Genomic DNA, 25,852 nt, shown 5'->3' on the forward strand with positions numbered 1-25,852 from the left:
CGGGCATGTCCCACCGGTAGGAGACCCCGGGGACGACCCAGGACGCGCTGGAGAGACTATGTCTCTCAGCTGGCCTGGGAACGCCTTGGGATCCCCCGGGATGAGCTGGATGAAGTGGCTGGGGAGAGGGAAGTCTGGGAGTCCCTCCTAAAGCTGCTGCCCCCGCGACCCGACCCCGGATAAGCGGAAGAAGATGGATGGATGGATGGATGGATTATAGGTCTATGTGTAGACCTAAAATAGACGTCTATTTTAGGTTATTCTGTCGACCTACAATAGACGTCTAAATTAGGTTTATGTGTAGACCTAAAGTAGACGTCTAAATTAGGTCACCTATAGACCTAATATAGATGTCGATCAGGATCCAGAAATAACCACACTTCATCCAGATCAATGGTCGTTTAAAACAAAGCAATGCAACCTCTGTTCATTATTTATACAACCTACAGCTGGTTTAGGGTTTAATATTTCATATTTAATGGATTTGTTGTCTATTTTAGGTCTACATATAGACCTAATTTAGACGTTTATTTTAGGTCTATATATAGACCTAATTTAGACGTCTATTTTAGGTTTATAAAATAACCTAAAATAGACATCTATATCAAGTTACAGAAATAACCAATTCACATGTACGGATCAATATGCTTGTTAAACACAAGTCCAAACAACTTCTGTACATTATTTATACAATTTACAGCTGGTTCAGACTATAAAATTTCGAATTATGATCATATTTGATGTTTTTAATGTAGATGTCTATTTTAGGTCTATACCGAGACCAATTTTAGACGTCTAAATTAGGTCTATACATAGACGTCTAAGGCTGACAGGGTTGGTTTTAGAGTATAAAGTTCTTAACATTCTAACAAAACTTAGGCGTAATAGGGCAGTTGTAGAAAAGGTGAATTGTAATGCAGCCATAGTGGGGCACAAGCCAGTGTCTTTCCTGTGCCGGTCCCAAGCCCGGGTAAATGCAGGAAGGCCATCAGGCGTAAAAAATTGTCAAAATTGCTCATGATGCGAACTCAGTCTGTTAATTCCATCCGGATCGGTCGAGCGTAACAACGACCCCCATCAGTGCTGTTAATCTACAGCAGGGGTCACCAACGCGGTGCCCGCGGGCACCAGGTCGCCCGTAAGGACTAGATGAGTCGCCCGCAGGCCTGTTCTAAAAATAGATCAAATAGCAGCACTTACCAGTGAGCTGCCTCTATTTTTTATTTTTTATTTTTTTTTGCTATTGTTGTTTAAATCAGACTTGCATGTAACTTACAAATGACAACATATATATAAAAACACTTAAAATTTAAAATGTTTTTTGTGTTTAATATAAATGAACTCTGACCTAGTATAGTTCATAGCGTTTGTTGCGCTCATACAAACAAGCTAGCAGACGCAACGAAACTGAGGAGAAGAGTTACCCCAAAAAATGGCAGAAAAAAGAAAGAAAACATATCATTTTCACGACGAATGGGAGGGAGAGTTTTTTTTTACCACTGTGAAAGGATCCTGCGTGTGTCTCATTTGCGGGGCAACTGTGGCGGTAGCAAAGCGGCACAATGTGGAGAGACATTTCACTACATGTCACACAAGTTACCACGCTAACTACCCACCGGGCAGCGCACTGCGAGCAGAGAAAGCCCGTGAGTTAAAGGCTGCTTTGTGCAAACGGCAGTCTTTTTTCACTAGACCGGTTAAAAACTCCCAAAAAGCAACCGAAGCCTCGTTTAGAGCTACGCAATTCTTGATTAAGAAAAAGAAGGCATTTACAGACGGGGATGTTGTCAAAGAAGTAATGATGATAATTGCTAAAACTGTGCTTGAAGACGAGAAGTATGGAACCGATGTACTCTCCAGTCTCTCCAATGTTCAACTCGGGGCAACTACAATCGTAAGAAGAGTGTCGATGATGTCTGGGAACTTGGCCGACCAGCTGGACCGTGATCTGGTGAGGTGCCGGTGGTTCAGCATCCAGTGTGACGAGTCGGTGGACGGCAGCAGTACGGCTCAGCTGATGGTCTTTATCCGGATGGTGTTTGATGATTTCTCCACAAAAGAAGAACTTCTGACACTACTGCCCCTGAAGACAACTACGAGAGGAGTTGACATTTATGACGCAGTAAAGGAGTTTTTGGTGGAAAAAAAGGTGCCGCTGGAAAAGCTGGTATCAGTGACTACGGATGGAGCTCCTGCTATGATTGGCCGACACACAGGATTCGTTGCTCACTGTAAAGCTGACCCAGAGTTCCCAAACCTTCTGCAGTACCACTGCATCATACACCAGCAGGCCTTATGTGCAAAAGTGATCTGCTTTGAGCACGTAATGACTCCCGTCGTGAAGATCATAAACAGCATCCGCTCCAGAGCTAAACAGCACAGAACATTCAAGGTACTTTTGGAGGACCTGTCAGCTGAATATGGTGACCTGTTACTGCACACAGAAATCCGATGGCTCAGCAGGGGACGAATTTTGCAACGTTTTTTGTCACTTTTGGGTGAAATCAAAGAGTTCATGCAGTCCAGGGGTGAGGACACCGTGCTGCTGGAGGACACTGAGTGGATACTTGACCTTGCATTTTTAACGGACATTACTGGGAAACTGAACAGTTTGAACTGTGAGCTGCAAGGCAAAGGTAAGACTGTCGCCGATATGATAAGTGCTTTAAATGCATTTAAAGCTAAGATGAGCCTTTTCTCTGTGCATTTACAGAGAAAAAAAGTGCTGCACTTTCCCTCTGTGCAGATGGTGCTGAAAGACAATGCTTCTGCATCTGAGGCTTTTGACAAAGTTGCAGAAAAGTACTCTCAGGTCATAAACAGAGTTGGTCAAGAGTTTGAGAACAGGTTTTGTGACCTGGATCAGCTTGAGCCATGTGTGTCGTTCATTTCTAACCCTTTCATGAACGTGGACATATCATGTATTGCTGAGCAGTTAAGTGCAACATTCAGCCTGGATGCTGAACAGGTGGAGATTGAAATTGTAACACTGCAAAATGACCTCCACCTCAAAGCCCATCAGGCTGCACCAAACTTTTGGTGCCTTCTTGACACAGAAAAGTACAGTGGTGTATGCGCAGCAGCTATGAAGGTTGCAAGCCTGTTTGGTTCAACTTATCTTTGTGAATCAGCCTTTTCTGACATGAACTTCATCAAAAACAAACACAGAACACGCCTCACTGATGCACATCTGCAAGACTCACTCAGAGTTGCAGTGTCAAGTTACACACCAGAGTACAACACACTGGTTAACAGCATGCAATGCCAGGCTTCCCACTAATTGACATAGAAACAGATAACAGATTTGGTGTCCAGTTCAAAGTGTGACATGATTTATTTAAAAATTTGAGAGTTGATTTTTGTATTTTACATGAGTTATTATTTGTACAAACATGGTGCAAAGTAATTCATGATTTGTTAAAAAATTTTAGTGGCTAGCTAGTTAAAATGGGATATTGTGATTTCATAATACTGTTGTAGAAGTGATCATTTTCAAATGTTTGAAAAATATAAAAATAAAGTGTTGCATATTGATATTTATCTGTTTCTATATATTTGTTGTGAGAAATCATTAACATGATCAGTGTTTTCACAAAGATAAATATCATTAATTATTAATAATAACATAGAGTTAAAGGTAAATTGAGCAAATTGGCTATTTCTGGCAAATTATTTAAGTGTGTATCAAACTGGTAGCCCTTCACATTAATCAGTGCCCAAGAAGTAGCTCTTGGTTTCAAAAAGGTTGGTGACCCCTGATCTACAGGGTATTGGTGGAAATTTGACTACTGTGGGTTGAAAAAGGAGAGGAGGAAGGCGTGTCCGTAGGCAGTGTTGCGTTTTGTTCAAGATGTCCGTTGTCAAGCAATGAAAACAAAGATGTGGAGTAAAGTTGGTTCTTTATTTGCAAGATCTTGAGTTGCTTTACGGCAGTCAGTACACAGTACGCTTCAGCAGATGAAACAACCTCATAATTCCGGTCAGAAGGCTTTATAGTGGGGAAAGTTCGCAGGAGAGTTTGATTCCATGGGAGAGGGTGCTGGTTCGGTGAGAGCTGGTTCCGTCACATTGGGTGCTGATTATGGGCGATTCGATGTGTGTGAGGGCTGTTGTTTTCCTTTTCGTCTTTCGACCTTGGCAATCATCTTTGGCCGGGTTCTTGGCTGGCTCCCTCTGGCACCTGCTGGTTTTATCTCCAAGTGACCTTCCTGTAAACATTCTCCTCCATTCTTGCACATACACTGTCGCACCTCGTCCATTCATCATCCTTCCACTTTTGTTATTTTGTACGGACTTGTGTAAAGTTTTGTGTGTGACATCATCAATTTGTTAATGTTCCCTGACTATGCAAAGTTCTTACTCACCACTTACCATGCATTTGTTTGTTTGTCACATTCTTAGTTTAATTATGCTTCCGACCGTAGTTTTCATTATTACTCAAAACATTTTCTTTCTGTCCAGAACATTCAATAGTAATCCAGGGCTGGCATCTAGCATTTGGCAAAATACGACGTCACATCAAGCATTAATCAAAACACAAGATATAATCAAGTACAAAACATTCTTAGACACCTTGGGCCGTGTCTGTGAATTAGAATAACATCAGGCATGCATTAAACAGTTCCTTAAGGGTCGTTATGCTATTCAGGCAATATATCTACAAACATTTGTTATTTCAAAGTGCACAGAAATACATACCAGATCATGAAGTTATAAAAACCTATGTCATCACCATATATAAAAATGTCTACCGTATTTGCCGGTGTATTGGTCGACCTTTTTCGATCCAAAATCGACCGAAAAAAATCGACCTCGACTTATACACCGAGTCATAAAATTTAACTTCGTATTCATCGCTTCAAATGTGATGGTAACCAAGGCCGTTTCTCATGCATCTCATTGTGCGTTGCACTTAGAAAATTTGAACCGGGCGGCGTGCGCGAGTGCGCGGCCCGCTGGAAGTCGAATGAGGCGCCGCGACCACCTCCGCGGTGCTTATAAACAGCCGATCCGCTCGGCGGGGGCTATTTTCGGCCACTTGGCTCGTGCGCACGGCCTCCCGGATGTGCCGGGCGGGTGCGCGAGCTCGCCGGCCGCTGGAAGTCGAATGAGGCGCCGCGACCACCTCCGCGGTGCTTATAAACAGCCGATCCGCTCAGCGGGGGCTATTTTCGGCCACTTGGCTCGTGCGCACGGCCTCCCGGATGTGCCGGGCGGGTGCGCGAGCTCGCCGGCCGCTGGAAGTCCAATGAGGCGCCGCAACCACCTCCGCGGTGCTTATAAACAGCCGATCCGCTCGGCGGGGGCTATTTTCGGCCACTTGGCTCGTGCGCACGGCCTCCCGGATGTGCCGGGCGGGTGCGCGAGCTCGCCGGCCGCTGGAAGTCCAATGAGGCGCCGCGATCTCCTCCGCGGTGCTTATAAAGTGCCGATCCGCTCGGCTTGGAGCTATTTCCGGCCTCCCGTTGGTGCCGGGCGGCGTGCGCGAGCTCGCCGGCCGCGATCTCCTCCGCGGTGCTTATAAACAGCCGCATGCGCACGGCCTCCCGGAATTTGAACACATTTCGTCAATAAATTTCGCATATTGAATTTTGAAGTTTAATATAATGCAACAATTGAGCGCGACTTATACAAAGGATATATCATAAAATCGTAAATTTCCGTCGAATTTTAGGGGGCCGACTTATACACCGAGTCGACCTGTACACCGGCAAATACGGTAGTTATGTCTGCTTTATTGGTTTGGTGTGCAGGTATATATGCTTAACATGTTTCTTTTACTGATTTAATATGTGAATATACTTGTCTGCTTATGTACTTTATTCAATGAGGTTTGAGCATATCTGTTTTTGTAGCTAGGCTGGACTTTTTGTATTTCGACCCCATTCCTTCAACGTCTAAAAAACTAACATATAGACGTCTAATAGACGCCTAATAGACGTCTATCCCGTAGACGTCTATAGTATAGACGTCTATTAGACGTCTATGCTACAGACGTCTACAGCATAGATGACTATTTTTATTTTACTTTTAGACCTTTTTTATACGTGTTTTAGCCAGGTACCATATAGACAAAATGCTCGCAGGATAATGTATGTGTAGACATTAGAGCCAAAGATATTTTAACCGGTTTTCGTTCAGAGAAGACTATACTTAAGCATTTTATTAATGTTCTACTGCTCTTGGGAAAGTTCCATATTCACAAAGCAAAGGTTAGTAATTTGTCTCCACTTTTCTTGTTTGACCTGAAGTAATATGTCCGTGTTTTGACTTGTTTCTAACAAGAAAAGTGCGCGTACATTGTTATTTTTTAGAAAAAAGTCTTTGATGTGTCCTTAAACCAAATTGAATCCGTCTTTAAAAATGTTTTGCTGCTTTGACGAATTTATCCTTTGATCGGTTTGATATGTTCATTCTACAAAAGAAAACTTGAATGTTTGTAAAAAGTTTGCAAAACGAAAAACGGCGCGGGTCGACCATTGCACCCAGCCAATGGCGGTTAAGCTTCGCCCATTCATTCTCGGTGTGTTGCGTTCAGGAAACTCACTTCAGCTCGGAAGGCGGGCCACTTTTTAAAGTAACGATGTTCATTCAATTGTATCCAATCGGCACACGGATGACTTTTCGATATATGAAAAGTGACAGTTACGTAAACCATTAGATTAGAATTCCAGTCGAACAATGATGGACATTTTCAAATGTGACGAGATTTCAAGCACAGTTAAGAACACCCTCGTTAGTACCTTGAAGGTGGCGTGCCGGTGGTGGAAAGTCTTGAAAATAGTTGAACTAAAGCGTGACAAGTTGTGCCGTCAGTAGCGTTTCTGATTTCATTCAAAGAGACGTCACAGAACGGGCCACTCGACAATGCCTAGCATTAGCACAGAGACTTTTCCGCGTTTTGTTCCGGTACGTAAAGTAGACAAAAACTTAGTCAACAAGCCCCCAGTGAGGAAGCCCGCTCTACCCGGGACAGTTTGTTGTTCCGCCTCGCGGATTACTTGGCGTTGCCACAAACGCACGCAGACATACAAAATCGACGAGGGGGCACAACGTAACCGAAGCTTCGCTGTTATACTGAGCCCGAACAGGTGAGTCCGGTGCCTCGGAGATCGATTGGGTCAACCTTAAACAAGAGCCGAACGGCAGGCTCGCTTCCACGCGGCCGCTTCCCGCGTCTAAACAAAAGAACCGACGAGGAGCTCCTCGGAGGCCCAGATGAGACCTCACTGGGTCTGCCTCGACTTCCGTTGATAGTTGGACTGTGCCGCACGCTCCCCCTCCTATTTATTTTGTTTCCAGAGCGGCCACCCGAGATGCCGCTTCTTCACAGGAAAGCCTTCGTCCGCCAGGAGCCTCCGGCCGACTTGCGTCCCGACGAGGAGGTCTTCCTTTGCCGCATCACCCATGAAATCTTCCGCAGCTACGAGTGAGTCTGACCTGGCCGGCTGGCTGGTCCGCCAGCGCCACGGCTGTCTTTATTCATCGACACCAATATCACCTGAGCCCGGCGTCGTGACGTCATGGCACGTTGGTCCGGTCCTACTCGCGAGCTCACTATAAACTCCCACACAAAGTACTTGAATCACAACCATGTGTGTTTCTATCGAAGCACTTAAGTGGCAGGTGTATCGTTAGCAGAGTTAGCTGGGCGCTTAGCTGTCACTTGTTAGATACTTTTAGCCGCTAACTGCTAACAGGCCAAGCACGTTGGATACGTTCCCTTCTTAAAGGGCAAGAGCACGCTGACTTCATTCGATTTTAGCACCGTGAGCGAGTTGATTAAAGATTCAAGAATTTTTATTAACCATGTTTGAGCGTGCCAAACAAGGAATTTCACTTCGGTACATCTCAGCCTCTGTTCAACATTTGGGTGACTAACAACACTCAGGACATGGGCGAAAATTGACAAATATTCTCAAACATCCCCTGATCTTAAACTCCCAGGAGGGCAAGGAAAAACAGAGCAGGATGTTATTGGACAGCAATGACTCTGAGACTCTAAGAGTGGTGTGAGTTCATCAGAGCGACAGCCTGGGGGAAGAAGCTGTCTCTGTGTCTGCTGGATTTGGCGTACAGAGCTCTGTAACGCCATCCGGGGGGGAGTAGACAGACTGCAAACAGACTGCAACCTGGGTGAGAAGGGACTGTAGAGATGTTACTTGCACATTTCCTGGTCCTGGACAGGTACAAGTCCTGGATAGATGGGAGGTTGATTCCAGTGATTTTTTTCTGCAGTCCTGATTGTCCGTTGCTTTCTGTGTTGTCTTGTTTGGAGGCCGATACAAACCAGACAGTGATGGAGGTGCAGAGGATAGACTAGATGATGGCAGTATAGAAGGTCTTAAGCAGCTCCCATGGCAGGTTGAACTTCCTGAGATGTCTCAGAAAGTACAGCCTCTGCTGGGCCATCTTCCGGACAGATTCAATGTGGCTGGTCCATTTCAGGTCCCGAGAGATTGTGGATCCCAGGAACTTGAAAGTGTCTGTGGAGAGAATAGTATTACTGCGGCTAGTGAGTGGTGAAAGTGGTGAAGGGTCTCGCCTGAAATCCACTGCCATCTCCTCGGTCTTGAGCGGGTTCAGCTCCAGCTCAGCTCTTGATTGTGCTGCAGGAGGTCCTGTTGTGTGGGTGGACTGTTCAAACCTGCAGTAAAACCTTTTTAGCTGGTTTGCAAGCCTTGGGTTCTCCACAGGATGAAGGGTTGGTTTCTTGAAGCCTGTGATGCTCTGCAGACCTTTTCACACTGTTGAGGGATCAGGATTGGCAGAGAGGTGTCTCTCCAGGCTCTCCCCGTAACACCTCTTGGCTTTCCTGACCTCTCGGTTCAGTGTGTTCCTGGTCTACTTGAACATGTCCCGGTCGCCACTCCTGTAGGCCTCCTCCTTAGCTTTGCGCAGCCTCATGAGGTTTGGGGAAACCAAGGTTTGTCGTTGTTGTACGTGCAGAAGGTCTTAGTCTGCACACACAGATCCTCACAAAAACTGATATACGATGTGACTGTGTCAGTGAGTTCATGCAGGTCTGAAGTTGCAGCTTCAAAAACTCCCCAATCGGTGCAGTCTTGGAGGTCCTGCTTTGACTCCACTGTCCACTTCCTCACAGTCCTCACCACAGGCTTAGAAGTTTTTCATTTCTGCCTGTAGGTCGGGATCAGATGAACTAGACAGTGGTCCGAGAGTCCTGTTGGATTTTGGTCCACAATTTGGGAAGCGCGCTATCCGCGCCTCACGGCGAAAGCCATAGCCAATCACCTGTTATCCAATTTACTCACCGCATGCTCGTTTTATTTCTTCAGTTTTAGGAAAAGGCTAAGACACCGAAACAAAATTTAGACTTACACAGGTTCGTTGAATTCAATCACAATTCTTGTTAAGAAAGCTCTGTTTTCAGGAAAGTACAATACAGTGTTTCTTTATGTGAGAAGCAGCAGTTTGTCCATCTTGTTCGCCAGGGAGCAGACATTCGCCAGATTAATTAATGGTAGGGGAGAACGGAACCCTCTCTGCCTCAGCTTTACGAGGGCTCCGGCGCATTTGCCACGCCGCCGCCTTCGACATGCTAGCTTGTATAGCACCGCTGCTCCGTCTAAAATCTTCGTCAAACAGTCTGGATCAGAGAAAACTGGAGAGAAAATACAAGGAGAAGACTGTCCGATGTTTAACAGTTCTTCTCTGGTAAAAGTGATCCGGGATGGACAGCAGAAGACATAGAAAACACACAAAATAAGACAAAGTAGCAGAGAGTGTCTCACCGAGGCGGCCGTCCGCGGCGCCATCATGAATGGACACTCGTGGTCCTCATTTGATGGCTACAGAGGAACTTTGGTTCCCTAAATCTGTCGCCATCTTGCCCTCAGTGAATTTTTCGAGAGGACCATCCTTTGCAACAGCCTGGTGTGGAGCTGTTCCTTGACAGGCCGAGCGGGTCTCACCTACCTGGAGGCAGTGGAGAGTGAGCGACGGGCTAAGCAGAGCCTTCAGAACTTTCCGCACTCACTGGTGCGGCCACTGCTGCACCTGGCGGCACTTGGCCGTCGCAGCCGCCTGAGCGAACTCTGCGAGGATGTCTACAGCTTTGCCAAAGACCGCTTCTTCCCCGGTGAGACGGTGAACGTCAGCGGACGCGACGAGGTCAGGTAGGACGCAGTCGCTCGAATGTCTCCTGCAAAGCAGGACGGTTCGCCTCTTGGCAGGCAACCACTCATCGGAGCTCACAATGCCCGACTCTACACACACAAAATGCACGTTTTTGTGTGTGTTTTAGGCATATGTGCGAAATCCTTCAGGTCCACTCGTCACATTCCAGCACAAACGGAGCACCAATCGTTAACGGACATAATAGGTCAGCCACCAGCAACGTCATCGTCATCAGTGACAGCGATGATGACGAAGCCGCCGCCTTTCAGACTCCCAGCAGGTTCGAGTTTGTTAGCCTGTCAAGTCCCAAATTGGAGTTGTCTGAGTCGTTCTCACCACCGGCGCGCTTGAGAAACCACAACATGAAAGTGATCGCTTGGCTCTTGTAACGCTACACACAAAAAAAAATCACTGATGCCAAAATAGTTTATACCTATTGTATTGGCCCACTGATAGAATCAGAACTGCTACTGAAATGCTCAGCTCCATTGTTCTCTAAATACCCACCTGAGCCGAGCCTTAATTTTTCTGCTGCCTAACTAGATTCAAACGGGAGTTGAAAAATTACTGGCATGCTTTTGCGGGCCACTTAAAATTATTCTGTGGCACGTCATATGACCGTGTGTGTAAACAGAAAAAGGAAGAGGCCTCTGAATCCATCGGCGTTCAAGTACGAGGTGAGGATCATGACTGAGGAGCACAGCGAGCCGTTTGTCGTCAGAGCCAATCAGATCAGGTGCACCCCCACCCCCACCCCACCCGCCCTCCTGTTCCCATAATTGAGCAAAGGTTTGATGCGGCACCTTTGTTACGTTCAGTCGCAGGAAAAACGTGATGTCCCGCGAGCGCCTGAAGCTGCTGCTCAAGCAGCACTGCGAGCCAGCCAACGGGATGGTTCGGCTCAAGGTAAGGAGCCCCCCCCAACAACGCGTCACTTCCTCTCATGTAACTTTCTCTGCCTCCGCCAGGCATCCAGCGTGGTCAAGTACCGGTTGGCCGAGCAGAACCTTTCCCACTTCTTCCCAGATGAGCCTCCCCGGTTCCCCTGCAGCATCAAGAATGAGGCGGGCTGCTCGCCGGCACAGGTGCGAGCAAGTTTTAGCGCAGGCCATACTAAGGGCAGCCAGCCTCGCGAGACAAAGCCACGAATAGCGGCCTCGCTACTAACACGATAAATCGAAATATTCTTGGCTTTTGTGTAGTCCTCCGCGAAAGCGGACCGATTATCTTTAGGGTCTGTTTTTACATCAAACATGAATGACGATTCGGACGAAAATCCATCGGTGTCCGAATGTTTTCACCTGAGCGTACTAAACGTTAGGCCGGCACGTGGTTGCTGAAGGCGACGGCGGCGGAGAATCTGAAGCTGCTGCAGCAGGAGGAGGAGATGATACCCAAGGCCGGGCTGAAGAGGGCCCAGGAGGAGGCGGCCAAGTTGAAGGAAGAGCAGAGGCAGCGCTTTGAGCAGGACAAGCAGAAGAGAAGAGAGGAGAAGGAGCGCCGCAAGCAGGAGAAGGATCTGGTGAGTCTTCCCCAAACAATTGAAATCCTCAACTCAAAATATCTTTTATTTTACTGGTTCTTTTATCAGAAACAAATTATTCAGCTTTCATTACCTGACATGTTTCAGCTATCACTTCCGCCTTCATCAGAGTGATTGACTTGACTCTGATGAAGGCGGAAGTGATAGCCGAAACATGTCAGGTAATGAAACCTAAATAATTTATTTGTGATAAAAGAACCAGTAAAATAATTGACAATTGAAAACAAGATGAACATAGTACAACTATCAAAACATCTTTGCCGCTTGACTTTGTGTTTTTCTTTTTGAATAAATCTCTTGTCAGGATTTATTTTGTACCATCGTATTGAATTCCAATTCCAAACCATTGAAAATTGTTTTACCTGATGAAAACACAACCCGGGTTATGAATTTAAATTCACATTGAATAATAAAAGGCAAGGAAGGATATTTCCTATTTCCATGTGGCAACACTTGAAATATGTCTCACTTGGGCTTTGCGGGAGCGTGAAAAGCTGAAGGAGGAGAAAAAGAAATACGTGGAGAGGCTGAAACTGTGGAACAAACCCAGAGAAGACATGGAGTGTGAAGACCTGAAGGTTAGCAATGCATCAGCGGGGCCTCAGACGCCGCAGTCGGCGCCGCTAGAGTACCGTCAGCTTCTCATTTCTCCCCTCGCAGGATCTGCCCGCTCCCACGCCCGTTAGGACTCGTCTGCCGGCCGAGCTCTTCGGGAAAGCCCTGATGGTCCTGGAGTTCTTGCGGGCCTTCGGCGAGGACTTTGGCCTCAAGGACGAATTCCCAGAAGGAGTCACTCTGGGTAGGAGACTAAAGTTTTGGCTGCAATTCTTGTTGTGTCTTGGAATTGCTCCTGCGATACCTCACTCTCTCTTTGGCTCCATTTGCAGAGGTTCTGGAGGAGGCTCTTGTGGGTTCTGATCCGGAAGGTCCTCTGTGTGAGATGCTCTTCTTTTTTATCACGGCCATCTTTCAGGCTCTGGATGAGGAGCAAGAGGAGGCGGCCAAAGATGCGCAAGAAGGTAAGACCCTCCACCCCACTCCCCCTTAGTAACTCAATGAGTTCATGCAGTGGTTTTGTTTCTGCTTCTCGCCACCTGCAGAGTTCTCGTTGCATCTTGACGTAACAATGTGTGGCAGATATTGAGCAAGATGTTGCGTGTGCACCTATTTCCAGATCAGTCGGAAGCTCAGGACGACGATTCGGATCGGGTGGCGTCAGCCGCGAGTGCCGACGTGACCTCGGCTGCCGCCTGGTCTCAGCTCCACCTGGGCTGCGGCCTGCACGAGGTGGACCTGGACAGCTGCACGCTTTCGGAAATCCTGCGCCTTCACATCCTAGCGTCCGGCGCCGACTGTAACCACGGCAACCCCAAGTTCCGCTACCAGAGGCAGGGCGGCTTCACGTCCACAGACGACCCCTGCGTGGAGCTCTGCTCAGCCCGGCCAGCGCTAATGACAAAGCTGGCGCGCACAGCCGTCTACGATCTGACGGCGGGTGAGCACCCGGCTTCTTTTCTCACAAAGCCTTCGGAAGCCAACCCGCATTGCGTTTTTGTCCAGGCGAGAAACTGAGCATCCTGCAAGCCTTGACAGGCAAGCTGCTGACTTTGGCGTCCAGCAGAGATCTGATTGAGGAATGCGTGGAGGAGCAACGCATCGCCAGGCAAGAGCTGAGGGAGCTCCGGGCCGAGCGGCACCGGAGGGAGAGAGAAGAGGCGGCGCGCAGGTACGCGCTTGGCTGACCTACTAGCGGCAACCCTGTGTGACCGCTGCATGTGGACTCCTGCAGGGTGCGCCTTCGCAAAGAGGAGCGTCTGCGCGAGCAAGAGCAGCGCCTTAAGATGAAAGATGGGATGGCGGAAGCGTCGGGCCACCCCAAGAACACAAAAGGTTGTGCGGCTGTGGCAAATATGGCCCACGTCAAATCCCACAAGTTAAATTTTTTTGTTTGTTTTGGCCCCAAATTTTTAAACGAGCTTGAATCAGATGCCATTTGAGCTACGGAAATCTTTTTCCAAGAATGACCTCCACAATTTAACTGAAAGGTCTGAAATGTTGACACCGAAGGTGACTCATCCGAGGACACGTCTCTCTCCTCAGCCGAAGTCAAAGAATTGCCACCGACCGCCGACCCTGAAGCTCCAACAGACCCCCCTGGCGCGCTGACGGCGGAGGAACTGGAGGCGGAGCAGGAGAAGGTGAGCCCACACCGATTTGGTGACGGGGCCGTGAAGCCGTGCAGCCGCCACTTGTGTCCAAAGTAGGGCCTGACTGATCCGGTGCGCTCAGATGACCAGATCCGGTGCGCTCAGATGACCACTTGAAGAACAAATCTAGTTGTGTTGTGCTAAAAAGCCGTTTGCGGTCGGTGTCATGTGCGTCTGGGCCCCCTGCCGCAGGTACGCGAGCTGCACGAGCGCATCCAGAAAGCGGCAGCCTGCACCAGCCTGCACCCACTGGGCCGGGATCGCCTTTACCGACGCTACTGGTTCCTCCCCTCGGCCTCGGCGCTCTTTGTGGAGGAGGACGGATTTGGCCTGACTGAGGACATGCTGCGGCCCCGCCCTAAAGCCGCCCCGGACCCTGCCGCCACCGACTTGGAGGACGGCCAGCGTGTCCAGCAGGAGCCTGCAGAGGGAAGGTTGGTTGCAAGTCACTCAGAAACTAATGCTTGAAATCATTTGGGCCCAAAAGATTCCAGGGAAGTCGGCTTTTTTGCCATCCTCACATCAATTCATTGAAAAAGGTAATTGAGAGATGATTGGTCATTAAAGGAATCGTTAGCCGCAATGGAAAGTTTGGTTAAGCTGTCACAGTTAAGTAAAATCATTTTGAGGTCATATGAGAGGAGCATAATAGACTTTTATTTTATTTCCTTCCACACCGATCGGTTTTGGTTCTGGTCCAGAATGACGCCTCTTTCTTGTCCCGGCAGTGTCGGCTCGAGTCCAGCGCCCCTGCACTGCTGCGGCCCACCGGTCAACCGTCCCAACCAGTGGTTCTTCTACAGCTCGGTGGAGGAGTTGGACCAGCTGTTGGACGCACTGAACCCACGAGGCCATCGCGAAAGTGGCCTGAAGGAGGCGCTACAGCAGGAGCGTGAGCGTCTGCAGGAGGTTCTGCAGGCCTGCCAGCGCAGCAAGTACACTTGCACCGGTACCAATCTTCCCCCTATTTTTGGGGCCGGGACCTCCCTCCCCTCTTGGGATCTCTCTGGAGCACGACTATGGCCATTCCTCCTGGCGCACTTCATCTCCTCATAGCGTTCATGTTGCCTCCGTCCAGACGATCCCGAGTCATCCCGATCTGTCCCGGAATGCACTGCTGCGGCCGAGACCCTCATGGAGGGGCGCCTGAGAGACCTCCTGCTGGACATCGAAGACCGCATCCACCAGGGAACGCTGGGAACGCTCAAGGTAAAGAGAGCGCTCGTGTCATCGGGTGAAGATGTCATATCCACGCTGGCCCCACCGACTCTTTTGCAGGTTATGGGCCGACGCAAATGGCGAGCGGCACTGAAGACGGGAAACTACCGGCTGCTGAGTCCTGATGGAAGCGAAGCACCGACAGAGAACTCGACTCGCATGAACACCGGACACGGGTACGAGAACGACTATAGGAACTTGTATGACCCATGATGACGAAAACAGACACAGAACGATGCCAATGAGACTCAAATAGAAGCAAACAGGCGTGAAGACAAAGAAAACAGAGTGACAGGTGTGAAATTCCAGACAGATAAGTTTGAAGATGGACAAATAAATTCAGACGACGACAGTGACCGATGTAAGAGGGGTGCAAATGTTGACAGGTATGCGTGTGTGCAGGCTGCCAGCAGACAAGATGGTGGCGGTGAGAAGTCTAGCTCGAGCGCTGGGACACGTGGAGCGTGGCATCGAGAGACGCTTCCTCAAAGCTCCGCTAGGTAGGTACGCCCCTACCCAACTCATTGGCTACATTCAGCGGCTACCGCTTGGAGGACGCGAGTGGGCATAGAGAAAAACGGACTCGCACGAGACGTCAAGCATCTATAAGGCATCAAGCCGGATGCCTACAAAGACCGCTCAGAGATGTTATTCAATGAGATGCTTCCAAGAGTTGGAGAACGTCATACCGCAAAAGGCAGACAGTCGACCGATTGACACAAAGACGTATAAATGGACGCGGCAGAATCATTTTCACAAGAGAACGAATGTTTAGAAGACGTAGACGATGAAATGCAGGGAGCTAACACGCAGCTGACACTGCCACCGCAGGTGAGGACGAGTCCAAGAAAGACCAGAAGAGCAAAAAAGGCAAGAAGAATGAGCAGTATATCAGCGATGGTACGATTGGCAAAAGGCTGTCCTCGTGATCGCCTGAGCAATGCTTACCCCCCTCTTTCCATTCTCTCATTAGCGTTCACCCTTTCACGCTCAGTTAACTTTTTAGTTGTCACTGTCTTTCCCTTGTTTGTGTCCCTCGATCTTTTTTTTCTTTTTTGCTCTTTCTCTCCCTCCCTGTCTTGCCCTTTTATTTGTTATCTTTTATTTGGCTCACTGACCATATTTTATTTCTCTTTTTCTTCTAAGACAGCGTCAGTGACAGCAGTCGTGCTGCCAAGTCTGTGCTGGAGTGCTGGCGGGAGTCTCTGCTGTCGTCTTCCAGTCTGTCGCAGGTCATTGGTCACGCCTGCCTCTGCTTTTGGATGGCTCCGTTTGAATCATTTGTGTGTGCGTGCGTGTGTGTGTGCGCGTATGTGTGCGTGTGTACGCACGCGTACGCCTACAGGTTTTTGTTCATTTAGCCATCCTGGAGAGAAGCGTGCGGTGGTCTCGCTCGGTCCTGAATGCCCGCTGCCGCGTGTGCCGCCGCAAGGGCGATGCCGACAACATGCTCCTGTGTGATGCGTGTGACCGCGGCCACCACACGCGCTGCCTCCGACCACGCCTCAAGGTGCACGCTGGCAGAGCCCGGCGCAGGCGGCTTGCGTGCAGCAACTTACGTGCGTCAGCTCACTGCTGCTCCGCTCCCTAGAGCGTTCCAGAGGGCGAATGGTTCTGTCCCGACTGCCAGCCCAAGAAGAGGTCCAGCCGCCTTCCTTCGCGACGGCGGTCTTTGCTGGACCGTGACAGAGATGAGGAAGAGGAGACGATGTCTGAAGAAGAGTCCGAAGAAGAGGAAGAGCCCGATTTTGTTGTGAGGCGAGTCTTGCGCTATTCTGACATTGGCTCTGCCGCTGCACTTTGCAAGTTTGAGCTGCTCTTGACAACCTTGATGTCGTTAGCCGGCCTGATTATAGTCCATTCCCGTCTGCGGCTGTGAACGGTCATTGACGCCTCGTGTGAGCCGCTTTTCAAAATGGCAAATGTTTGCTTTTCAGTACCAGGAAGAGTCAGGCTGCGACCCCCAAAGGCAGGAGCACTCAGGCCACGTCCAAAAGTCAGCAATTCACCACGTCAAATAGGAAATCCAAGTACGTAATGCCATCGCTCAGGAGCGCTGTTGGTGGCATATTATTTTTACATGCATGTATACAGAGCGGTCCTGGCTACTTTGGCGCCCCTGGGTGACACCACCACCCTCATCCCACTCCCAAAACCAAAAACTTTTTACAAACACTGTCCGGTCCGCCAAACAACCTTAACATTGATCACGTCAGATATGCGTGCATCAGGTAATGCAGTCATAACGTAGTGCGTGCACTGTTTTTTTTTTCTTTTTTTGAGGAGAATTTTCACATAACCTAATTCATTACATGTATAGGTATTATCATTTTTATGAATGAAATACAATTTATTTGGAAGCAGTTGTGTGGCCTTGGAATCCCTTGCCCCCTTTTCTTTTCCTTTCCGGCCTCTGCTGTCCCCCATCGGTTACCCGCCTCTTGCCTGCTCGAGAGAGGTGGGGAGGGAGGGGCGGTGCGAGAGGGCTGCTCTCCTCACACGCATGCACGCACGCATGAACCCCGACCCGACACAACTCTCAACAGCAAATTGACATCACGTGACAATAAGGGCGACCCAGTGCCCACTGAACAGACGAGATGGAACTGAATTAGCTAGAAAACTGGTGATTTTTTGTTTTTTTCTCTTGGAAGTGCTTGTGCGCTCACGTGGATTGCACCCTGGGCGGTTGCCCATATTGCCCATAGCAAAAACCGGCCCTGCATGTATATTTATAGTACTTTTTTTCGACATATAATTCCACTCTTAGGTTGTCGGGCAAAAAGGATGCGTCGCTTCTGTTCAGGGCCGGTGCGTCGGGCGGCAAGGCCCCGCCCCCGTCCGGCAACAAGAACGACAGTGGCGCCAGAAGGTCGTCGGGGCGCAAGAGAGCGCCCACCCCAGGTACGCTTGCCAAGATGACCTTGCTCAAAGTGAGGCATCCTCAGCACTTCCCACACTTATGCAAATTCTCACATAGCTGATGTTTACCTGTAAGAATGCAAAATGGCCGACACATCCCTTGGGTGTATTGTAGCAACATCCGTCAGGGTTCATTCAAGGTCGCAAATTTCATTTTGGACATGACATTACAAGTCAAAACATTTTTTCTAGTCGTATCATAAAAATGAATGAATTCATTTAGCTGTATCATTCTATTTGGCATCGCTGATCAGGTGATCTGAGAATGAGCTGTTTAGCATCAAATTAGTTCCCCCCTCATTTATTATTAACTCATAAAGACATTGCTTACGCTTGACCGTGCCTCCTCCCCCAGACGGTTTGCCGACTCCATCGGAACCTCACAAGTTAGTCCGTCTAGCTGCCGCCTCGTCCTCGAGTAGCCGCCGCTCGTCCGGGAGGAACCAAGGCGTCCACGAGCTGTCGGCGTGTGAGCTCCTAGTGGTGGAGCTGGTCCGCCACGATGACAGCTGGCCCTTCATGAAGCTGGTGACCCGCACACAGGTCCGCTCACCCGTTGGCCTCCTCGCCGTCGCCACCATGCTACTTCCTGTCTCACTCTTCCTGTGCGCAGGTGCCCGACTACTATGACATCATCAGCAGACCCATCGCGCTCAGCATCATCCGAGAAAAAGTGAACAACTGCCAATACCTCAACGCAGGTAATGCACCAATGGGACTCACTGGCGACTGCGTAGAATCGGGAGCAATGGGCCTGAAATGGAGAGAAAACCAAATTCATTTTCTTGCAATGCGTTGCTTCTACCTGTCCTACATTTGCAACTTAAATCGAAAGGTTTTTTTCTTTTTTTTTTTTGGCAGCTTTTGTGCTACCTATTTCTCCAACTAAAGGACAACAAACTGTCAAATGTTCTGTCTTTGTGTTAAGGCAGCAAAGAAAGTCTTTTTTTTTCAAATTAAGCAGGTGATGAAACTATTAGCACATTTCTTTTTCTGGTTAAGATCGGAATTGGCACCGGCCACTCAGGCCAAGTGGCAAGTGATTCCAAGCTGATTGCTAACGGCACCGTCCCATTCGCGCACTTTCTCATTGACTCCCTCTCGCTTATTCGCTAGACTCATCAGCTGTGTCATAGCACCGATTCGCCCGCCATTTTGTTAGCCGATCTCATCTTTTGATTTTTTTCCGTCCCACGCAGGTGACTTCATCTCTGACGTGGAACTGATGTTCTCCAACTGCCTCCAGTACAATGCTCACCACACCAACGAAGCCAAGGCGGGAGTGCGCCTTCAACAGTTTTTCCGCGCCCAGCTCAACAAGTTGGGCCTGTCAGAGCATGCCCCAACCCAAGCGCCGGCCGCCAAGCGAGCTCGCCTCTGAGCTTGTCATTATTTCACACACGTCGCAATCTTGAGGTGACTCGTTGACCACATTTCATGGGTCAGAGGTCATCGTGAATTGACCAGTTTGTAGAGAATTATCCCGTCCCGCCGCTGGCCTTGTTACAACTACTGACCTCTGACCTGCTGATGTTCAGCGTGTGACTACTTATGGTGCTTGACTTGAATCTTTTTGCACTGAAAGCAAACACACGCGCTCATCTTTTGCGTTTCTCAGGGACAACAATGAAAAAGTAGTGATATTCTTGGTGGCTACCAAATAATATTCTCATTTCTGTTGCTCATTCCGCATTGTTCTTCTCCCACTAACGCCACTAATGTTGCAAGCTGGAAATCAGGTATGTCATTGTTAAAAAAGTCCACACACTCACTGGAGGAAAAAAAGAAAAACATTTTCATTTTGTCTTTGTGATCATAAAACTTACCAAGGTTGTTTTGGTTCAGAGTTTGATTTATGTTCTTTGGGAAACATCCCACTGCTTAGCTTACCTTAGTTTAGCTTAGCATTGTTCATGTGTTCAACCCCTTTTGTTGTGGATTTTTGCCAGTGTGTTTTTGGAGTGCAATGTTTTGCCTCCTTATTTATTTCTGACTGAAAGATGACATTGCTGCTGTCACCACTTTGTGCAGCCTGCTTGTTATGGAAAATAAAGTGTTTTATACCATAACGTATTTATTTTGTTTACACTGGTGGCTTTTAGCGGCATGTTCCAACCCACGCTGGGACAGGTACAATGGGGCGGCACGGTGACGCAGTGGTTAGCATGTCCGCCTCACAGTAGGGTGTGGGTTCGATTTCACCTCCAGCCCTCCCAGTGTGGAGTTCGCATGTTCACCCCGTGCCTGTGTGGGTTTTATCCGGATACTCCGGTTTCCTCCCACAACCCCAAAACATGCATGGTAGGCTGATTGGGCACTCCAAATTGCCCGTAAGTGTTGAGTGCGAGTGCGGATGGTTGTTAGTCTCTGTGCGCCCTGCTAATGGCTTGGCTCAGGGTGTCCCTCGCCTACTCCCCGATGACTACTGGGATAGCGCTTCAGCACACCCGCGACCCCCGAGGGGACCAGCGGTACAGAAAATGGATGGATGGATGGGACTTTAAATGTACAGAAGGAATTGTGTTGTGTTTTATTAACTTAAGTTATAAATTATTTTGAAAGGATATTAATCATACTTATGTCCTTGATTTTCACTGCACTTAAATTGAAGTGGAAATGTAGCCGCCAACAAAGTCACCTGACCACCCAACAAATTGTGTTGATTTATTTCACTTTCCAATTACCGGTCATAAACGTCTTGTTTATTTTCGCATGGCTGCGTCACTTTCGTCGTTTACTCTCCGTCTGTGGCTGGTGAACGGCTGACATTTGTTTTGAGTTTGGCGTCTGATCACACCAACCCTCACGCGAGAACGGCGCCGGTCACGTGCACGTGGAGGCCATACGAGCACTGATTGGAATTATCGTCTCATTAATATTCACTAACCAATCTTCGTTTGTTGGGTTGTAGCCCCGCCCCTTCCGAACCCTGGCAGGTTTCCTCTTCCCCCTCATGCCCTCCCCCTTCCCGGCCTGCCCTCCTTCTCGGCTGTCCACCCTTTTGCTAGTCTCTACCTTCCGCCCTATTACCGAAGTCTTGTGACGGCGTAACGAAGCCGACAAAGTCCGGGACAGAATGGTAAGAGCCGACCTTTCGACGGGATCGGCGGCTGCGCTCGGCCTCCCGGCTTCCCACATGAAGCGTGTGTATGTGTCTGCGTGTAGCTGATTGGCGGCCAGCGTGATGTTAGCCAGCATGGCCGCCGACGCCGCTCCACTTAGTGAATACCGGACCGAACACCACTCGGGTGGTCGGCCCGGCGCCTGAGAGAGACCGGTGCCGCTTGATTCCGACCAGTCTATGCTGGTGGCCTTTAGCGGCGTGCTCCGACCCACGCCGGGACTGAGACCGTTATGCCTCGGGGCGGCCATTTTAGCGTCGCAGCTGGGCGGTGGGCAACGCTAGCAGCCACGCCGGGCCGGGCCAAGAATGCTCAGGTATCAAATGAATGCTGGAAAAGTCCCACCTTCAACACAAATCCCGTTATGGTAACGTTGAGTAGTCCGACTACTCAAGTGTGCACGAGAAGCTCTAAATCACAGGTGTCAAATTCAAGGCCTGGGGGCCAGATACGCCTCGCCACATCATTTTATGTGGCCTGCGAAGACAAATTGTGCATAAAATTCGTGTCATTACTAGAATTGCAAATTATCTTTACTTTTAATATCTTTTTTAAAAAAATATTTGACCAGTTTTTACTTATCTGATTTGAAAACGAGTTATTTGTCAGTTTGTTTTGTAGCTTTTACTGTATATAATATGAGGTGCTCATACATTTATTTGGGTTGACAGTCATAATGGCCCTCCGAAAGAAGCTATGACTACAATGCGGCCCATGAAAAAAATGAGTTTGACACCCCTGACATATTTGACATATTTAGAGTCTAAATAGTACACTCAGTCAACTTGAAAATCATAGAAAGGGGATTTATTTAATCATTTTCTGGCCGGGGCTCTTCCTGCCCCTGACACCAGGCAAAGCCAGTGCTGAGGGTCCGGTGGGCCTGACCCAGTCCGGCATAGCGCCAAAGTCCAGTTCAGACCACAGCCGGCTGATGTAAAGCTAACAATCCCTCCGGTCTGGAACCGACCAGGAACCTGCTTAAAGCCACTGTGGTCTAGTGAAGTGGTTTAGAAATGCACTTCTATCGAACGTTTGTTGCAGTTTTAGATGCTGGAGATGTTTTTATAACATCATTGACTGAGACATTGACTTGCAAATTAGTTTATATTGTTATCATCCTTGCCAATATCGTTAATATATCAACACCGCCGTTAATTACATTGTTGTTTTGGGCCATTGAAATGGTTCCAAATGGAACCTGAACCATCAAATTTGTCTTTTTTTTTTTTTAAACAACACTTTTGTTGTAAGACAGTGTCTGCATTTAATCAGCAAAACTCAAACCAATTCTGGTTATTTTGAGGAGGGCCACCACCAACTGAATATGATTTTCTTGCGCAGTTGTGACAGTCTTAATTGTATCTAGTTTTTACTGCCTTCTTGCGGCGCCTACAAGAAGTGTGTGCATGGAAGCAAAGCAATGACTTCTTGACGTTCTCAAGTTGCATCATTGCAATCGTACTTGCGGGGTAACGCGGCGCACGTGTGTCCCCAGGCATCAGGTGTGACGGTGAATGACGAGGTCATCAAGGTGTTCAACGACATGAAGGTGCGCAAGTCGCACAGGTCGCCGGATGAGGTGAAGCAGCGTAAGAAGGCGGTGCTCTTCTGCCTCAGCGACGACCGCAAGAAGATCATTGTGGAGGAGAACAAACAGATCCTGGTGGGCGACATCGGCGAGACGGTGGACGACCCCTACGCCTGCTTCGTCAAGCTCCTCCCGCTCGACGACTGCCGATATGGACTCTATGACGCCACCTACGAGACAAAGGAGTCCAAGAAGGAGGATCTGGTCTTCATCTTCTGGTGTGTGCATGCGTGCGGTGTCCTTGCACTAATTGTCCCCGCAGCCTCCCCGCTTGGCTCTGGGTTTTCTTTTCCTGCTTAGGTCCACGTGGTGGTGACTTGAGCAGAACTTTGTCAGAAGCATGTTTACTGCGCATCATAATCTGTTTGACTTGAGTCGCACTGAAATGACTTTCGTGGCGTCCACTGTGACGTCAGTAGAATGCGGACTCCGGAAGAGAACCTGTTTGATTCAAACCTTAACAACTTAAACAGAAGCGCATTGGAACTATAGTGAGTTCAGTAGAACCTCATTAGAAGCACTTTGGCTTCATTGGCGCCTCCTCAAATCCATTTTTCTGTTGGAGATGCCTAATTGGAACCCCTTTCATAGAAGAAACAGTTGGAACCAAAGAAGGACTTCTGTGATCATGTCATCAGAACCACTTTGGCCCGCAAAGAAGCTCATTCGAACCATTTTGGATTCCCTAGAACCACTTTGACATGAGTAGAACCGATATGAAGACAGTAGAAGCTCCCGAACAACTTCATGGGAATGTGGTTAGAACCACTTTAAGTTGAGCAGAACCCATGCGCTAACAGGCTAATTTGGTTAGTACTCTGACGCGGCAGCGGAGTCGCTTGGTCTACGCGCGACCTCACTCCCTGCTGGTTTCCTCACAGGGCCCCCGAGGGTGCGCCCCTCAAGAGCAAGATGATCTACGCCAGCTCCAAAGATGCCATCAAGAAAAAGTTTACAGGTGAGCATCCCCTGCCATCCAACGGCAGCCTTGTCGGCTGTGCTCAAAGTCGCCTTTGTGGCAACGAAGTGAGTTGGAAAGAGAAATGGCCACCAGTTGAGCATTGGCCTCACAAGTTAACACAGAAAAATGGCCGACACCAGGAAAGGGATGGCGCTCTCTCGCATTAACAACGTCACCGCCTCGCGACGCCGCTTTCATGTTTATGACGTTGGCCAAGTGGGTTGACAATGCCCTAACCCCCCCACCCCCCTCGCAGGCATCAAGCACGAATGGCAGGTGAACGGGCTGGACGACATCCAGGACCGCAGCACACTGGCCGAGAAGCTGGGCGGCAACGTGGTGGTGTCCCTGGAAGGGCAGCCGCTGTGATATCGCGGACGCCCAGCCAACCCACCGTGCCATCAGGAGCCAACCCCACCCCCCTCCCGATCCCACCAGAACACCACAACTTGCCGTGCGTGGCCATGTCATGAAGGAGCCGGCGGCTCTCTGCTTCGTTCTTTTCCCTCCATCTTTTTTCTTTTCTTTTTTGTTTTTGTTCCCTGAATGAAGGAGATGTCAGTAACTTAAAATATGCAAAACCCTCTCACTTTTTTTTTCACATGAATCGCTGACATGTCAGGAAAGGTCGTCTCCAAGTTTTGCCAAAAAAGACCTCTACCTCCCACTGTGAGGAATTTTTTTTTTTATTTTATTTTTTTAACATGACTAATTTATTCTGGTCGCCGCGTGGCTCCTCTATGCATCACAGCAACGTTAGCGTTAGCTCTCTTCTGGCCGCCTTACATTTTGCTTTGAATGTAACTGCCACCACACGTTGTTCGAGTGCACTTTGATTTTGGAAGCGTAACACTATGGAAAGCAGATCCGACCCCCCTCCCCCAATCGGGTCCCGGTGAGAGACAGAGCAGCGATGACTAGAACGCGGCGACAACATCCGCAGCCTTACAGTGGAACCTTGTTTGTGAGCTCACAGGAAGCCACACAGCAATAAAAGCTTGTGGCCCCTCTTCCCGTCTCGTCTGTGTCTGTCACGTGCGGACGCTTCACAAAAACGGAAGCTTGCAAGGAGCGTCTGGACTCAGCCATGACTTGAGAATATCCTCTATGGAACTACTTTAGATTCAAGCAGATCGATGTTAAAATCAGTTTTGGCAGTACCACAACCTGATTGGGGCGACTTTGCCTTGGGGAGAACCTTGTTAAAACCGCCTTGGCGACAGTCGAACTACTTTACAAGGACAACTTCACCTTTATCAATTTAATGCCAGTCGAATCTCATTAGGACTTCTGACATCTCATTTCCACTTTGGCTTCAACAGAACCCCCATTTAACACAACAGCCAAACTATGGCGACCAGAGTTGGGTTTCCGAAAGAAAGGACTCCTTTTTGTTGTCTCGAGAGTAGGGCATGTCCGGGAAAAGAGAACGTCTGGTCACCCTAGCTAAACTGCATTTGAACCACCAGAACTGTAACAGAAATATCATCGAGATCAATTGAACGAAAGGAGAGCAGCATTGTGTGTTGTGATCAGAACCTCGTTCGGACCTCTCTTGCGTGACGAGATCCCCTTTAGAGTCAACGCGAAGGTCCTGCCAACAGCTTCCTGCGTGAGTGGAGTCACTTCCTGCGAGGTGCGCATTCTTGGCCTTAAATGGCGCGGCATTAGTGTACTGAGAATGTGATCCTGTTTCTATTTGCGTCGCGGTGACGGCCCAAGCTCGGCTCAGCATTTCACTCCGACTCCGCCTCGAAGCTCAACGCTGTTTGCATGATGAGTCAAACCTCACAAATGGCATCATTAGCTTAGCTTATTAGCATCTAGGACCCCTTCAAGCCATCGCAGAAGACACGAGCCTGCAAACCTTTATTTTGAAAAATCCGTGTCGAGTTAACAGGTGTTGTGCTCGATTTGGTTCCCCCGTGAGGATTTGTTCCCCCCTGCCGCAGGAGTGCGCACGCCTTGTTTGGAAAGCGAAAGACCGATGCCGTACAGCACTATGTTTTAAATAAAAACGTGATGAACACACGTTTGCGTCAGTCAATTTTAATTTTAAGAAAGGATTATTCTCATTTGATGTCTTTAAGTTCATTCGCGTTCTGCCGTTGAAGCGGAGTGCATTCAAAGACCAGTCGTACAGACGGA

At 48.7% G+C, this 25,852-nt stretch overlaps 2 protein-coding genes and 2 long non-coding RNA genes across 7 annotated transcripts; 2 read left to right on the forward strand and 2 right to left on the reverse strand.

Annotated features, from left to right (window-relative positions):
- Positions 1–3,882: 3,882 nt before the first annotated feature.
- LOC148385701 (uncharacterized) lies at positions 3,883–7,684 on the reverse strand. Its single transcript, XR_015863325.1, has 2 exons — positions 6,548–7,684; positions 3,883–4,490 (listed from the first exon to the last, which is right to left on the reverse strand). It is a non-coding gene; the product is annotated as an uncharacterized LOC148385701 (long non-coding RNA).
- On the forward strand, positions 6,850–20,099 carry baz1a (bromodomain adjacent to zinc finger domain, 1A). 3 transcript variants are annotated; one of them, XM_088399928.1, is made up of 29 exons: positions 6,850–7,091; positions 7,303–7,429; positions 9,861–10,139; positions 10,268–10,420; positions 10,775–10,876; positions 10,959–11,046; positions 11,109–11,225; positions 11,462–11,662; positions 12,178–12,261; positions 12,344–12,482; positions 12,571–12,702; positions 12,858–13,178; positions 13,244–13,409; positions 13,473–13,573; positions 13,751–13,881; positions 14,083–14,324; positions 14,619–14,839; positions 14,969–15,099; positions 15,169–15,284; positions 15,511–15,608; positions 15,940–16,008; positions 16,255–16,340; positions 16,454–16,618; positions 16,700–16,866; positions 17,046–17,138; positions 17,879–18,012; positions 18,386–18,573; positions 18,644–18,731; positions 19,230–20,099. In XM_088399928.1, the coding sequence occupies exons 2-29, from the start codon at positions 7,317–7,319 to the stop codon at positions 19,409–19,411; spliced, it is 4,107 nt and encodes a 1,368-aa protein (XP_088256054.1). In that variant the 5' UTR covers positions 6,850–7,091; positions 7,303–7,316; the 3' UTR covers positions 19,412–20,099. The 3 variants fall into 3 exon arrangements, with proteins under 3 accessions (XP_088256054.1, XP_088256053.1, XP_088256055.1); XM_088399927.1 differs by having other exon boundaries at positions 11,462–11,661; positions 12,165–12,261; XM_088399929.1 differs by having other exon boundaries at positions 6,851–7,091; positions 12,169–12,261; positions 13,784–13,881.
- An 843-nt stretch (positions 20,100–20,942) lies between these two features.
- Positions 20,943–24,714, forward strand: cfl2 (cofilin 2 (muscle)). 2 transcript variants are annotated; one of them, XM_088399930.1, is made up of 5 exons: positions 20,968–21,109; positions 21,196–21,468; positions 22,651–22,961; positions 23,625–23,701; positions 23,961–24,714. In XM_088399930.1, exons 2-5 carry the CDS (start codon positions 21,385–21,387, stop codon positions 24,071–24,073), a joined length of 585 nt encoding a protein of 194 aa, XP_088256056.1. In that variant the 5' UTR covers positions 20,968–21,109; positions 21,196–21,384; the 3' UTR covers positions 24,074–24,714. The 2 variants fall into 2 exon arrangements, with proteins under 2 accessions (XP_088256057.1, XP_088256056.1); XM_088399931.1 differs by lacking the exon at positions 21,196–21,468 and having other exon boundaries at positions 20,943–21,109.
- Positions 22,241–25,556, reverse strand: LOC148385704 (uncharacterized). Its single transcript, XR_015863324.1, has 2 exons — positions 25,255–25,556; positions 22,241–25,175 (listed from the first exon to the last, which is right to left on the reverse strand). It is a non-coding gene; the product is annotated as an uncharacterized LOC148385704 (long non-coding RNA).
- Between the last annotated feature and the right edge of the window lie 296 nt (positions 25,557–25,852).

Source organism: Syngnathus floridae, chromosome 16, assembly GCF_059516105.1.
Source record: "Syngnathus floridae isolate MCC-2025c chromosome 16, RoL_Sflo_1.0, whole genome shotgun sequence".
Lineage (NCBI taxonomy): Eukaryota > Metazoa > Chordata > Actinopteri > Syngnathiformes > Syngnathidae > Syngnathus > Syngnathus floridae.

Excerpts from the sequence above, each read along its gene's own strand:
- baz1a (XM_088399927.1), top strand. The coding sequence starts at position 7,317 with ATGCCGCTTCTTCACAGGAAAGCCTTCGTCCGCCAGGAGCCTCCGGCC. Across the intron at positions 11,047-11,108 it reads ACGGGATGGTTCGGCTCAAG|GCATCCAGCGTGGTCAAGTA; the intron begins GTAAGGAGCCCC and ends TGCCTCCGCCAG. Across the intron at positions 13,179-13,243 it reads CGTCTACGATCTGACGGCGG|GCGAGAAACTGAGCATCCTG; the intron begins GTGAGCACCCGG and ends GTTTTTGTCCAG.
- cfl2 (XM_088399930.1), top strand. The coding sequence starts at position 21,385 with ATGCCTCGGGGCGGCCATTTTAGCGTCGCAGCTGGGCGGTGGGCAACG. Across the intron at positions 21,469-22,650 it reads GCCGGGCCAAGAATGCTCAG|GCATCAGGTGTGACGGTGAA; the intron begins GTATCAAATGAA and ends GTGTGTCCCCAG. Across the intron at positions 23,702-23,960 it reads CATCAAGAAAAAGTTTACAG|GCATCAAGCACGAATGGCAG; the intron begins GTGAGCATCCCC and ends CCCCCCTCGCAG.